Raw genomic sequence first — 14,369 nt, 5'->3', positions numbered from 1 at the left:
GAGAGTCCAGACTTACAGAATCTTGAAATTAGAAGGAATTTTGGTGATATCCCTGTGAATCATAGTACGGTGGATAAAGTAAGTGTAGTGTGGATTCAGATTGATTACCGAGGCAGATGTTTGACTGTTGGTGATGTCCTGATGTTCTTTAATCATGTGTCTTATACTCTTCTATTTTATTCTTTTCAGACTGGCCCTCACTGCCATAAATAAATTCGAAGAAGCAGTTACAAGTTATCAAAAGGCGTTAGATCTTGACCCTGAAAATGATTCTTACAAGTCAAATTTGAAAATAGCAGAACAGAAGTTAAGAGAGGTATCCAGTCCTGTAAGTTATTGACGACAGATGATGGCAATATTTTCTGTCATTCACAATTTATTACAATCAAATTGCAGTGGTTAAAATAATTCTCAAATATCATTGTTTTACAGACAGGAACTGGATTGAGCTTTGACATGGCTAGTTTAATAAATAATCCAGCCTTCATTAGTATGGTGAGTAGATTTCCTTTTCTGTTCTGCTGGCTGTCTTTCCATAGCGTTATATGGTTCCCAGGCTTTTAGAAACATACAAGGGAGCTTTGGTGGTCGGGGGTGGGGTAGGGGTGGTGGTAGGGGTGATATAATGCTCTGGCTCAGGTTTTTAACCTGCCTGTGTACCTCTTTGTGAGAAAGCCATGGAGAGACTTTAGGAGGCCCATGGATTCCCTGAAATTGTATATAAAAATTTGTATGTAAGTGTACCTATGCATTTTTTAGGGAGAGAACTGTATTTTTCATCCGATGGACAAAGGGGTCTGAAAATCAAAAGGTTAAAAACAAGTCTTTTCCGTGAAAGCGGCCCTAGGAAGATCTCTAGTAATTGAGGTCTGAGTGGTTTGACTGTCACGGTACCCTAAGGTCTCCTCTTTTGGTCTGCTTCCTTTCTATCCTGAGTTTATTTGAACTTTTAGTATAATCCTTATATGTATGTATTTCATCCTTCAACAAAATCACTCATGGATCTTTTTGAAGACACACATGCTCTGATCCAGTTTGTGGAAACTGATTTAGTGGGTCGGGGATGTTACATGGCCATGTAAAGCTCCTTGAGTGATTATTTCTGGTTGAGAACCATTCATTCTACTATATGCCATGCCCTTGGAAGGCAGCAGTGCCACTTGTATTCATCTTTGGTTCTTTCAAAAAAAAATGTGCCCTGCATCCACGGTATCTTTGTTTGCATTGAAATGCACAGATGGCTCATTCTTGATGAAATAAAGAAGTCTTTTAAACAATTAGTAGGTTTATAGCAACTGGCAGTGTACAACTGGTAGTTGAAATCTTTGTAGACAGTAGTTAATTTTTGAATCATTGACTCTAAATGAGGTGTTGGGAAAGCCACCACTTGCTTTTATTATCAGAGATAATTATTTGACTGACCTGCAAATAATTCAGTAACTTCTCAAGTCTCAGGATTGAACTCATCAAATTTAAGTTGGTCTTCTTATCTACATGCCAGCAATAATATGTCTCTCTGTGGGTTTTGGGACATCTTTAGCATCGTTACCCATTTCCAGGCCTCAGGTGATGCTATTATACAGGATATGAAAAGGGATTTCTTCTAGTTTCAGATTTGTTTTAGTGCTCAAACTGCTGTGTACCAAAGTGAAGTGTTGTAAAAGGTGGCAGTTAAAAACCTATCGTGTGGCTTGTAAGAAGAGTCGGGTTGATAGAGTAAGAGGATTTTTGGAGGAAGCTATTGGAGTTAGCCGTTTTCCACTTGCTGGGAAGTAAGGGGACCTGCCCTCCTCTCAGGCCCACAGAGAAAGGGCTTTTCTGGCCCCCTCAGAGAGCTTTCTACGTGGCCCTCAGGGCGGAAGACAGCAGACTGGAGTCTGGCCCGTCAGCTAACGAAGCCTGTGTGGTTTAGCAAGTAACTGTACCAATGGCAGTGGAGTGGAGGAGGTGTGCTTCCTGTGGATCACGGTGCGCCCGGGAGCTCATCTAGTCCAGGGTGATCCGCCCAGAGGGGCCTCCTGGAAGGTGACAGGACCCTGACACGTCATCTCTAGCGGAGGACTGCAAAAGACTTGGGACGGCACGGAAAGTCGCAGCTTCTATCCAGAGAGTAAAGTCCCTTTCTCAGAGGACAGAGGAGAAATGCCCAGAGCGGTGGGGGTGGGAAAAGTTTCTGAAGGACCTTAGAAAGAGCCCCAAGAGAGATCCATAGTAATTTTAAACAGTTTGCACAACCAAAGAGCACCAGTGCGAAAACCACTGAGAAAGTACCAGTCATCGGATAACTTTCCTGCACCCCTGTCCCTCGTCCCTCCTGGAGGGCCAGGACTCTTGCCCGGCCAGCTGTGGGGAGAGGCACAGAAGCACGGTGGTGAGGAGGAGCAGGCAACGGCGCCCCTCCGCACTGGTGCAGCAGGCCCACCTGACGCAGGCCCATGGCGCAGAGCGGACGTGCACTTGGTTACTGCAGGGAGCCAGACGCGCAGTCCTGAGCCACAGGTCATTTTGTAACTTTAGGCGACTAGAGGACTGCTTACTTTAGAGTGACCAGAAAAGCCCTAGGATCTGCTCTGTTTCCTTGAGGTCCTAGAGTCTAGAAGAGGATGAACTGCTTTATAGAATCAGATTAAAGGGATCGTGACACAAAAAGGCTTTATGATATTTGTGACCCACAAATCCTGCTTTTTCTGTGTATTTGTCCACAGAATTCATGTGTTGGTGCAGAGGCACCAATCCTACCCAAGACTTGAGGGAAGTTACTGAACCGTTTGCAAGTTAAGTCAGACAGTTCTCTTTATGGCAATGAAAGCAAGCGATGGCTTTTTCCAACGATTCATTTGGGTCAGTAGATAAAAAAAATAACTACCATCTACAAAGATTAACTTAATTTTTACACGAACATTGTGGACAGTACCAGTTTGAGGCAAAAAAAATCTGATATGGTTTCAAAATAGAAAGTTTTACAAGTGAATATATGTATGAATGTAATTTCCCTCCCACTATAAGCAGGGGAGGAATAAAACCACCAAGCCCCATGGAGCAAGGTCACATCTCCTACTCTTTTGAAGTAGACCTTCAATTATAGGAGACTGTTCATACTTTAAAAGTCTATTTTTTCCTTTTCACTTTATTGATCTGATAAGTAGTAGGAAGTAAACTGCTCTCAATATCCTCAGCTTAGTATATTTTTGTAATCTCTTTATCCTCACAATGTATTTTCAATGCCACTTTTTCCTAGTCCTTCCTTTTTTTTTTTTTTTTTTTTAACATTCCCATTCACTTTTAAAAATACACTAAAGCTAGGGGCTCCTGGGTGGCTCAGTTGGTTAAGTATCCAACTCTTGGTTTCGGCTCAGGTCAGGGCCTCAAGGTCGTGAGATTGAGCCCTGCATCGGGCGCGGAGCCTGCTTGTGATTCTTTCCCCCTCCACCCTTCCCCACTCTTTCATGCACACGTGTGCGTTCTCTTGCTCAAAAAAAGAAAAATACACAAAAACTCTAAAGAATGTTAGAATGTACCTGGTTTAGTCTTCATTCCTGGGTTTTTTAAAAAAAAGTCTTTGTTAAAGACCCGTAACTATGAACTGCCTTTAATGGGAGATGCCATTTTTTCAATTGCAGGCAGCAAGTTTAATGCAGAACCCTCAAGTTCAGCAGCTGTAAGTATATTTTTCCCCTCCCACCTGCTGGCTCCTAATTGGAGCACATCAGCTCCAAAATGATAAGTGATAGATGGTAGATGAATGCCAGTCATTTGGAACTTAGAGCCATGCACATCCGCCTTGACTTCCTACACAGTATGGGTGTATTTTCCTGACTTCTCCTTCGCCAGTACCCTGCTTGCTAAGACTATATGCCAATCCCAGTGTGTATCTCTTGCCTATTCTAGAATGTCAGGAATGATGACAAATGCTATCGGGGGACCTGCTGCCGGAGTTGGGGGACTAACTGACCTGTCTAGCCTCATCCAAGCGTAAGTGTTACTATAGAAAGAGTAAAAACAAGTTTGTATTTGACAGCTTGTCTCTAAAGTGAAAGGACCAGGGCTTTCTTTTTAAATTTTTTTCTTTTAGTATCAGTGGCCTCATTAGTTACTCAGTCTAAAGAAGTTCGTAATATGGAATTTTCAGAGTGGAGGGCAGGAATCCAGATCTGTATCCATGCAAAAGATTTTCAGCAGATTAGAATAGTTACTCAAGGAGGTAGATGAAAGTCAAATATCTGCTTGCAGTATGGATTAATTTAGGTATACTCATGTATTTAAAAATCAGGTATCCCATACATTAATGTCCCGACAATTTAGGAAACTATTTTATTTGAGCTTTTTCAGTGCACATCATTATCAGAGGAACCCCTTGCATCTTATTATATGAGCACACTACCTTCACTTCCACCCGAGTTAGGATACTCTGCTTTATTTTTTTAATCTTTATTTATTTATGATAGTCACACAGAGAGAGAGAGAGAGAGGCAGAGACACAGGCAGAGGGAGAAGCAGGCTCCATGCACTATGCACTGGGAGCCCGACGTGGGATTCGATCCCGGGTCTCCAGGATCGCGCCCTGGGCCAAAGGCAGGCACCAAACAGCTGCGCCACCCAGGGAGGGATCCCCGATACTCTGCTTTTTTAATTGATTTTTTGGTTGGCCTGTAATGTTACCACTGGAAATTTTATATAAAGACAGGAGGACCCTGTGCTTTTTGTGATTGCAACCATGTAACCAACCCTACTTACAATATTGCATTTTTAGTGATCTTTCAGTGGCTTAATTCTAGTGATGTGTAACACTTGCAGTTGATGGTTACACACTCAGGCATTTGTATTGTTTTTTTGCCTTCGTAGAAATCAGTTATGTTAGGTGACATAGAGGTGACCAGAAGGATTGTGACACCTAGCATACCTGATGACAAGAGCAATTCCTTGCGTTGTATTTGAGCACCGACAACGAAAGCATGTACTCTTCAGCCCTTTGCTTATTTGTGGTTAAACACTAAACCGGGTAGATTTCACCCTGATTTCAGGAAGTCTCTTTTTAGCGTGGGTGTTTTGTTTCTTATGAAGAACACTGCACTGTCCTAGTGCTATATGGAGGAATTACTGGAAGATAGTAACATCAGGAGTCTAAAACTTGTTTTTATAGAAAAAGTTCCCTTTGAATAATACCCACATCCTCTGCAGTTCTCTGGGCATTGGTGTTATGTGACTGGAAGTTCCCTAATTCATACCACTTTGCCTCTTTACTACAGGGGACAGCAGTTTGCTCAGCAGATACAGCAACAGAATCCTGAACTTATAGAGCAACTCAGAAATCACATCCGGAGCAGATCATTCAGCAGCAGTACTGAAGAACATTCGTGACTTGATCAGGGACCCTAACCCAGAGCACAAATGATTATGGCTCTTAAGTGTTTGCTGTAGATAGTGGCCAAAACAAAGACACGTAAAAGAATCAATCTGTCTAGACGATAGGTTTATCATCCACAGACTTGAACATAACATGACTCCTTTGTAAATGAATGGTCAGTAGCCCTGTGGAGTGCCAGTAGAGTACTGGACAGGGTTCCATTTTCAAATCATCATCATATTTGTATATTAGACCTAATAGCAGAGTATATTTATTGAACAGGAGGGCTGTTTATGGGTGAGTTCTCTAGCTCTAAATTCCCTGAAGCAAACTGTTTTTGAAAGATGGCGATGGCCAAGAAGAAAGGTTTCTCATGCTGGTTTAGGAGAAGTATCCTGGCCACTGAACAGCATGCATATCTGGAGAGGAGAAATGTGTTGTGCAGATTTCGTTTTGATAGTGCTATCAGGACTGAATGTAAATCACAGGGGCCAGTACTGTCTTTAATGCTGCTTGTTCTGATGGGTAACAGGGAATAATCAGAGCTGGTGGAAAGAAGCATTTGGTGCAAGGGTGGTTTTGAAAAGAAAAATAAGATGCTGTGAATGTACAGAGTGAAGGTAGGATGTTCAGGTTTTCTGCATAGTTCTTAACTAATCTTGCCTGCAGTTTGGTCTTGATAACATTAGCATGGCCGATTACTCTAAGTACATAATAAAATACATTTAGAAATCCTTAATGGTACTGTTTAGGTCCTTTGTATAAACTACTCAATTTAACTAGCACAATTTCCCCAGTGGTGACTTTACCATGGAAACTCTCAAATATACTTACATTTAAATAAGCCACTGTTTTGGCCCTCAAGTTAAGGATTTTCTAAGTGGCATTTAATTATGTGCATATAAATACTGATTTTTTTAAAACTCACTAATTATTTGATGGATTACAAAAAGCTTCTATCACTAACACTGCTTGTTCATGTAAACCTTTGCTGTAATTTGGCTTAGCATGTTGCTTTTATGCTTAATCTTAATTTGATGCAATGTAAACATAACGGGACTTAAAATATTTCACTGAAATCAGAATTCATAGTAGTTAATGAAGAAATGTGGCATTAAGTATTAATGGCATGTCTTTACAGTGATAAAAGACCATTCTAACTGGAATTTCTTTTGTTAATTATGAAATTGGTAAAGTAGGGTGAACACAATAATTTCACAAGTGTTGTGACAGCTGAAAAAGAAATTAATATAAAAAGAAGTCAGTAATACTCATGATGATGAGGGGCCTTACTGTAACTATTCTCTTCAAAAGACTTGGTATCTCTATAAGGTTAAAAACCAACTTTTCCTTTGTTTCCCCCCTTGTGAGATTAGAACAGTGGTTCTGTAATTTCACTGTAAGAATTCATTAAAAATGCAGTTTCACAGCCACACTTTCCATTTTTATTTAGTAGTAAGGCCTAGGAATCACCATGTTAAATACCATACCAGGTGGTTCTGACTTAGGTCTTAGGACTCTAATTTAGAGCAAAGGTAAGTTAGAGATTTCTACTCAGACCAGCAAATTCCTAACTGCCTGAGCACAAGACCCATAAGAATCTACAGTTCTGGCCAGAGAAGAGCAGGACTTAAATTTTAGGCCTTCTGAATTAAATTTCCTGTATTCCATCTAAACCAACTTAATTTTTCATGAGGTTAAACTCAGCTCCTAGTGTTTAAGTGTTATACAGAACGAAATACTATTCGCATGAAAGTTAGTACTGTCCTGGAAAAAAAAAAAAAAACGTGAAAGGTGATCCACAATTAAAAATTAGCTACTCTTGGGGTGCCTGGCTGGCTTAGTAGGTAGAGCATGTGACTGGATCTCAGGGTCAGGAGTTTAGGCTCCACATTGGGCATAGAGTTTGCTTAATTAAAAAAAAAAAAAAAAAGGCTACTCTTTTCCAGTGATAAGACAAAGTTTCTAGCAAAACTATCTTGTATATTAAATTGCTTTTAGATCAATAAAATTGGTAAATCTGTAGGTGACTGACTGGAAAGAGAGAAAATACAAATCAACAGTACCACAAGGGAAAGAGAAGACAGCACCATAGCCTTCGAGACTTTAACAGGATAATCAGAAAATACAATGACCAACTCTAGGTCCATATATTGAATAACTTACATGAAACAGATGAATTCCCTGTAAGATAAAAACTACCAAAGTGCAGTGAAGAAATAGACATCCTCCAGGAGAGCAAGCTTCAGGCCCAGAGGACTTCAGTGGTAAATTCTACCAAACACAGGAGAAATACTATCAATTCGACACTATTTCTTTCAGAAAACAGAAGAGGAGGAAACACTTTCCAAAGCATTTAGCTATTATTACTCTGATACCAAAATCAAACAAAGGCATTATAAGAAAAAACACTTTTTAAAACAATGTCTTGATTTGCCAATATCTCTAGTTGGGGTACGCCATCCTTTTTATGTGAAGAGCTGGTATAGTCCTTCCATTACAAATTTCTTGTTTGTTTCTTGGTTGATACACCACCTATAACAAGTTCATTCTAGGCATTTGTCATTCTATTCAAGCCATTTTTGCTCTTCAAATACCTTTATCATTTTGGAATCACAACTGCAAATCATTTCAAGTATCTGCATTTGGAAGTATGCATTTGGATTGTGCTAGCTACTCTTAAAATTATAAGGACTGTCCCAAATACTTTGCTGGCTTGTTTGGAACAAGAGGACATTAAGGCAATGTACTAGAATGTAATTCTAGAATTTAGTATACATTCTGTTTAGGAATGACTGGCTTCTGTTAACTACATTTCATTGTAGTAGCTATAGCTGTTATGATGCTATGTGAAACTTAAAAGGTTCCTTTTATGAGGAAGACGTTTTCATTTAATGTACCAAATTGTTTATCTAATTTTTATAATATGGTTTAAACAGATCCTTTCTAAGATGACATTATCTAACCTTTACTTAAAGAATGGAAGATATGTATCAAAAAGAGACTTTGTAATTAAATCAAATTACATAGCAGCTATCAAGTGACCATTATATGTTACTTTTAAAATCTGGAACAATGAAACAGAAGGTTCAGTCATGAGAAGATGCTTGAAAAACAATGGAAATACACAAGGCAGTGGCTATAAAGTCTTATTAATCAATCTTACTCTGAAAGAAAGACAGACTTCAACTTTAGACTGCACTTTATTTTGCACAGATATTTCATTATTAGTGCAATTTAAGGGACAAATCTCATTCTGAATATAGCTTTCACTTTGGACCAAATAATTTGTCATGGCAATAAATAATTATGCATTTAAGAAAAACCAATTTTTGTATTCGACTTAATGCATCTAACATTTAAGCAATTATATTTACATCCTTGAATTCCGACTTACCAAAATAGGTTTTTATTTAACAGCATAAGCTTTTGGTTTCCTTACAAAATATTGAAGCTTAGGATATTCATGTTGCAAATTTGTTTACAATTTTAACTTTCTAACTATTTTGTCCTGGAATAAGTAAATCACTGTGATTACATACAGAGAGTTTTGTAGTATTTATACATGATTTAGAGTTCAAAATCAAATATCAGAAGTTGGAAATCCTTTAAATATGCCTTATGAAAATAAGTGGCTTATTTTTCAATGTGAAAAAACACAGGGCTTTTTAGCTTAGAAAATTAACAGGAGGGTATCCCTGGGTGGCTCAGTGGTTTGGCGCCTGCCTTTGGCCCAGGGCCTGATCCTGGAGTCCCAGGATCGAGTCCCATGTCGGGCTCCTTGCATGGGGCCTGCTTCTCCCTCTGCCTGTGTCTCTGCCAGCGCCCCCCGCCCCCCCCCCGCCATGTCTCTCATGAATAAATGAATAAAATCTTTAAAAAAATTAACAGGATTCTTAGTTAAAAGTTAAGAGAGTAATCAACAATCCAAGCAATTAAACCAATTCTGATCTGCTGTTAGTAACTGATATTTAGATGTGTTTATATGTCACCACAAACACAGGTACACATAAATATAATAACCTTGAAAACAACTAGGAGAACTCACACTGTGTTGGCAATATTAAGGTTACATAAGCACTACTCTAGTTGTCTTAAACTTTTTCTGCTGAGGAGTTAGGAAAAAAAGGGTGAATTGGAAAATTTTTAAATAAAGTATTATAAAAATCTAAAGTTTTAAGAAACAATTTTATCTTTCAGATCAAGGTCAGCAAACTAAAGCCTGCAGGCCAAATCTGGCCAGCTGCCTGCTTCTGTAAACACTGCTGTGCTCTTTTTGCCTACGGGTTGCTGTCCCACTACAATAGCAGAGTTTAGTCTTTTCTTTTTTTTTTTTTTAAGATTTTATTTGTTTATTCATGAGAATACACAGAGAAGAGAGAGAGAGAGAGAGAGGCAGAGACACAGGCAGAGGGAGAAGCAGGCTCCATGCAGGGAGCCTGACGTGGGACTCGATCCCAGGTCTTCAGGATCACGCCCTGGGCTGAAGGCGGCGCTAAACTGCTGAGCCACCCGGGCTGCCCCAGAGTTTAGTATTTTCAAACCACATTCCCTACTAAGACAAATATTTAGTATCTGGCCCTTTACATAAAATGTTTGCTAACCCCCCATTCTAGATACTTGCTAGGGACAGTGCCTCAAATATAGAGCTTTTGGGAAACAAAGTCCAATGGTTATCTAAAGATGTAACAGGTTGAGTGTAAGAAATATACAAATGTCCGTTTAGAATATAATTCACAAGATAAAATCTGTAGATGGTTCTTTTCAAAACAAATATTTAATATTTTAACTTTTGCAGGAAAGAAATTTAAATAATAGGTACTTATTTTTGTTGTAGACGTGATCATTTCACAAAGGTGACCAATACACAGGAAGTCCTGTGAAACTCCATGAAAAGTAGAACACTGGAAGTTTTCTTCAACTCTCCACCTTAATGGCCGAAGATACCACACAGACCTGTGCGATGTCATCATATTCATACGTTCTCTTTAAGAACGTGTCTGTTAGTCTTAAGCCGGAGACACTCTATTGAGGGAAAGAGAAAGGCATAAATATCTGGGAAAGTACCAAGGGAAATGTGGAAACAGTAAACGACCTTGGGTTACCCGTGCCCAAATACTGAAATTACTGAGAAGAGAGCACACCTGCAGTCCCTGCACCGAAGACAGCAGGGTGAGAGCCAGGCAGAGGGAGGAACTTGGATGTAGCTTTCCGAGCTGTCTTCCTGAGATGCCACACCAGTGGATAGAATTGGTATTGCACATTTCCAAAACCAGATCCATAGTCCTTTCACTGCTGGAGGAATCAGAAAGACGGGAATAAATCTTGTTCCTTTCACAAAGCAGTACTGTGCTATTTCTTCCACTAGTGCCAATGAATTGGTTTTCAGGGTATCCAGGAGAATAAAAAGCAGAATCAGAAATAAAAAGCTATAATGTCATTTTTATTTCACTTAAGATAGAAACAGGAAAATAAAAGGAGATGGCATCTTCTACGGTTTAAAGTGGCACTGAGATTGATCTGCCTGTCTGGATATAAGCCTTCTGGTTCTATTATTGAATCCTGGCTCCCTGGTGCTGATCTGTTAACAGCTTTGCCATTTCTCTGGGAGACTTCCAGACATCTGTGTCTAATCTTGTTGCTATGTTTCCTTTCTATTTCTGGCAGGTACTCTTCCGGAAAGAAAAAGATAAACTGAGTCTTTTTGTTATTTAACCTAGGTTCCTTTACCATGCAGATAACACAGAAAATGACAGTATTTCTAAGTAAATATTATCCAGGTTTGTTCACACCGGAAAAGACTGCTTCTGCTTATAAGTGATATCACTAGTTTAGCTTCAACATGTTAAAAAAAAAAAACTTTCAATGACAGTATACACATTGTTCTTCTTTTTTTTTTTTTTTTTTTAAATAGCCAGAGGCTCAAAGTAAAAAACAGTCCTCTGCTCTACCACCATTTTTGGCTACTTTCAACTGTTTCAGTTTTTTTTCTTCCTCTTCCTTGGCTCCTTATTTTAAATACTTATTTAAATTTCAATTCGATTCTTAAGACATACTGATTTAATGATCTTTAGCTTTTATATGTCTCTATTTCTGCAACAAACATTTCAAATGTCCACTGTGTGCCACAGACCAGGTTAAATGTACTACATGAATTTTCTCATGACGTTTCACAAAAATCCAGTAACTGTATTTTGTGCATGCGTGTGGGTGTGTGGGTGTGTGGGTGTGATAGTGGTGGTAGTGACAGGGATCCCATTTTTATACATGAGAAAACTAAAGGTCTAAGAAATAGGTGCTTTTTAGAAAATTCACTTCAATCATCTGAAGTTAAAGCAGACACCATAAGAAAATGAATTTCTTCATTTTTTACAGCAGTTTGTCATTTGGTCATTAATTGATTTGCTACACCTCAAAACATTTAAATAAACAAAAAATCCAAAGCACACCTATACACATAGGGTCTTTAGCCTACACATGTTGCTGTTTAATGAGCTTCCACGATGGGGCAAATTCATCTACAATGCGAGGTAAGATATGGTCCCTTTTGTTGAATAGTGCAGAATGTAGTAAGGGAGAGACTGAAAATTATAGCAATATATATATATATTCATATATATATGAATGTCACCAAGAAAAACTATATAAAAATTCGCTATCACAAAAAAGGAATGATTAACTGTGCATTATAGGTCACTAGCTTCAGAGGGAGGAAGGTATTTTTTTTAATTTTCAAGGATGAGTATTTCCTATATCATAAAGTTGGAGTAGATATGGAATTTTAAAAGAGTATACATTCAGACCATGTTGGATGGGAATTATTACTGCAATACTATCAAAATGCCCCAGCTAATAATACATTCCAAGTAGTAATACAAGTTGTACCAGAAGCAAGAGGACTGGAATTTAATCCTGTTTTTCTGGCGTCAAAGCCCTATGCTCTTTGCATCCCAATCGCTAGATTATATCAAGGCCCTATTTTCCAATCTATGATTGATTGATTCCTTGTCTTAAATTCATAACCAATTTTTATTTTCTTAATAATAAAGCTGCAATCCAGGTATAAGTATAGTTCAGGAAAATCTCTTATTACCTTCAATCTATAATATATTACTTCATAAGAATGTACTAGTTCATGCATTAGTAATCTGAAGTGTGAGGAAGTGTGAACGATGAAGAAGAGCATGGACTCTGAAGTCAAATACACCTGGTTTCAAATTCTGGCCCTATCTTTTCTAGCTCTCTCTGCTTGTCTAAGTCACTTAACGTCTGAGTTGGCTTTCCCTTGCATAAAATGTGAATAACTAGTACCTACCTTGTAGGGTGCAATTCATGAATTAAGCAAAATATAGACAATGCCTAATAAGGTAGGACCTCAAAAATAAGTAATGTATACAGCTACCAAAAGAACTTTACAGTATGCAACACCAACATCAGAAAAGGCTTACGTCAAGAGGAAATTTAAGACGGCATACTCAAAAGACTTTAATTTCTTTGACGTAGGCGAGGAGCAAAGGATACCCATCCACAAACACTGCCATTACCTGCAGTTTGTTATTTTACAGGTAATATGAAAAGGTTCTTCTAGGTTTACGGTATCTGGGATTGCCTCCAAAGACAACCTAACATCTCCATAACCTGGAGCCTAAGAGAAAAAGCAACACAGTTAACATACATCTATTACAAAACCTTTCCACTTTAATAAAGGTACCACACTAGCCCATGTACTCAACAGTTGTTGCATCTCCAAGCTCATGTTTGGAGAAAATACTTCTCAGTCATTCTTACTGTTCTCCGTTCTAACTTCTTTTGCTAATATCGTCTGTGGACCAGCACTGTGGACCCTGTGTTTGCTATGATTATTCCATGTTCAGTAGAGATCAAATGAATCTCAGAGGTAAATAGTAAAGACATTTCAGTATGTCTGATCTTAAAGGGATGCTTTCCAAAAATCCTATAGCTTATACATACATAACTCTAAATAAGGTTATTGCCAAAGCAGGAAGAGTAAGATTGCTGTGAAAAGATCCAAGAAAACAAACATGTCCGTTAATGAGACACTCAGGCAAGGAGAGACCAGAGAAACATCAAAGCTTGGAACCTCTATGGCAAGATGAGACCTAACAACTATATTTTAAAATAGGCTCAGTGGGGTGCCTGGTGTTTCAATCGATTAAGTGTCTGCCTTTGGCTCAGGTCATGATCTTAGGGTCCTGGGATTGAGCCCCGCCTCAGGCTCTCTGCTCAGTGGGGACGCTGCTTCTCCCTCTAATTTTCCCTCTATGCTCTTTCCCTTTCTCAAATAAATAAAAATCTTAAAAATAAATAACTAAAATAGGCCAGTGATAATCTTTTTTTCCCACAGCGAAATTAAAAACATATATATGTGTGTGTGTGTATATATATATACAATAGTTAATATTCAGCACAAAGGGCATACTCCCACCAGTAAGAGAAAGAGTACTAGAAGCCATCCCTACTTTAAGAGCAGAAATTAGGTAAATTATTCAAGTAATGTTTACAAGGTAACTTTAACGGGTCTCACTTTCTGATTAGACAACTCAGATTTTCAAAATCTTTAAAAAAGTATGAACTAGGGGCACCTGGGTGGCTCTGTGGTTAGTGTCTGCCTTTGGCTAAGGTCGTGATCCCGAGGTCCCAGGGTCCCACATCACGCCTGCTTCTCCCTCTGCCTATGTCACTGCCTCTCTCTCTCTCCGTGTGTCTCTCATGAATAAATAAAATCTTAAAAAAAAAAAAAAAAAAGAAAGAAAAAGTATGAGCTAAGTTGGTGAATTTAAGTCTAAGAGTTTCAGGGCATTGCAAAAAAATCCTTTAATGTAATAGAAGTCAGATGAACAGAGAGCATGAAATATCATAGAAGGGAAAAATTGGTGAGCACTAGAGTTTAATTTCCATTTGGTAAGAGTAACAAACCATGTATTATGGATCAAACATTCGAACATTTTTCATTTATCATAATACCGAGTTTCTACCAAGAGATCAGTAAAATTATTAGTCTTTT

The 14,369-nt window shown here is 38.6% G+C and overlaps 2 protein-coding genes across 13 annotated transcripts in view; one reads left to right on the top strand and one right to left on the bottom strand.

The window, feature by feature from the left end:
• The window catches only part of SGTB (small glutamine rich tetratricopeptide repeat co-chaperone beta), a 47,738-nt gene extending 36,966 nt beyond the window's left edge, over positions 1-10,772 (top strand). Inside the window, exons 7-13 of one of the 5 annotated variants that reach the window (XR_004813828.2) lie at positions 190-328; positions 433-495; positions 3,621-3,658; positions 3,889-3,972; positions 5,247-5,519; positions 5,877-5,964; positions 10,182-10,772. Coding sequence is in view for 1 of the 5 variants with exons in the window: in XM_025448424.3 (XP_025304209.1) it covers positions 190-328; positions 433-495; positions 3,621-3,658; positions 3,889-3,972; positions 5,247-5,358 (436 nt within the window). In the remaining 4 variants the exon portion in view is untranslated. Of the gene's footprint in view, positions 1-189; positions 329-432; positions 496-3,620; positions 3,659-3,888; positions 3,973-5,246; positions 8,674-10,181 lie in introns of those variants that run through there. The other 4 variants (XR_007406771.1, XR_004813829.2, XR_007406770.1 and 1 more) reach the window with 4 other exon arrangements.
• The window catches only part of TRAPPC13 (trafficking protein particle complex subunit 13), a 38,958-nt gene continuing 33,117 nt past the window's right edge, over positions 8,529-14,369 (bottom strand). For 3 of the 8 annotated variants that reach the window (XM_025448415.3, XM_025448417.3, XM_049103281.1), the window contains 2 exons: positions 12,889-12,989; positions 10,354-10,639 (listed from right to left, as the gene is read on the bottom strand). In XM_025448415.3, the coding sequence (XP_025304200.1) occupies positions 10,354-10,639; positions 12,889-12,989 (387 nt within the window). Of the gene's footprint in view, positions 10,640-12,888; positions 12,990-14,369 lie in introns of all 8 variants that reach the window. The other 5 variants (XM_025448418.3, XM_025448420.3, XM_025448419.3 and 2 more) reach the window with 3 other exon arrangements.

This window comes from Canis lupus, chromosome 2, assembly GCF_003254725.2.
Source record: "Canis lupus dingo isolate Sandy chromosome 2, ASM325472v2, whole genome shotgun sequence".
Classification (NCBI taxonomy): domain Eukaryota; kingdom Metazoa; phylum Chordata; class Mammalia; order Carnivora; family Canidae; genus Canis; species Canis lupus.
Note: the sequence above shows the minus strand (reverse complement) of the source record. Positions and strands in the feature narration are given on the sequence as shown.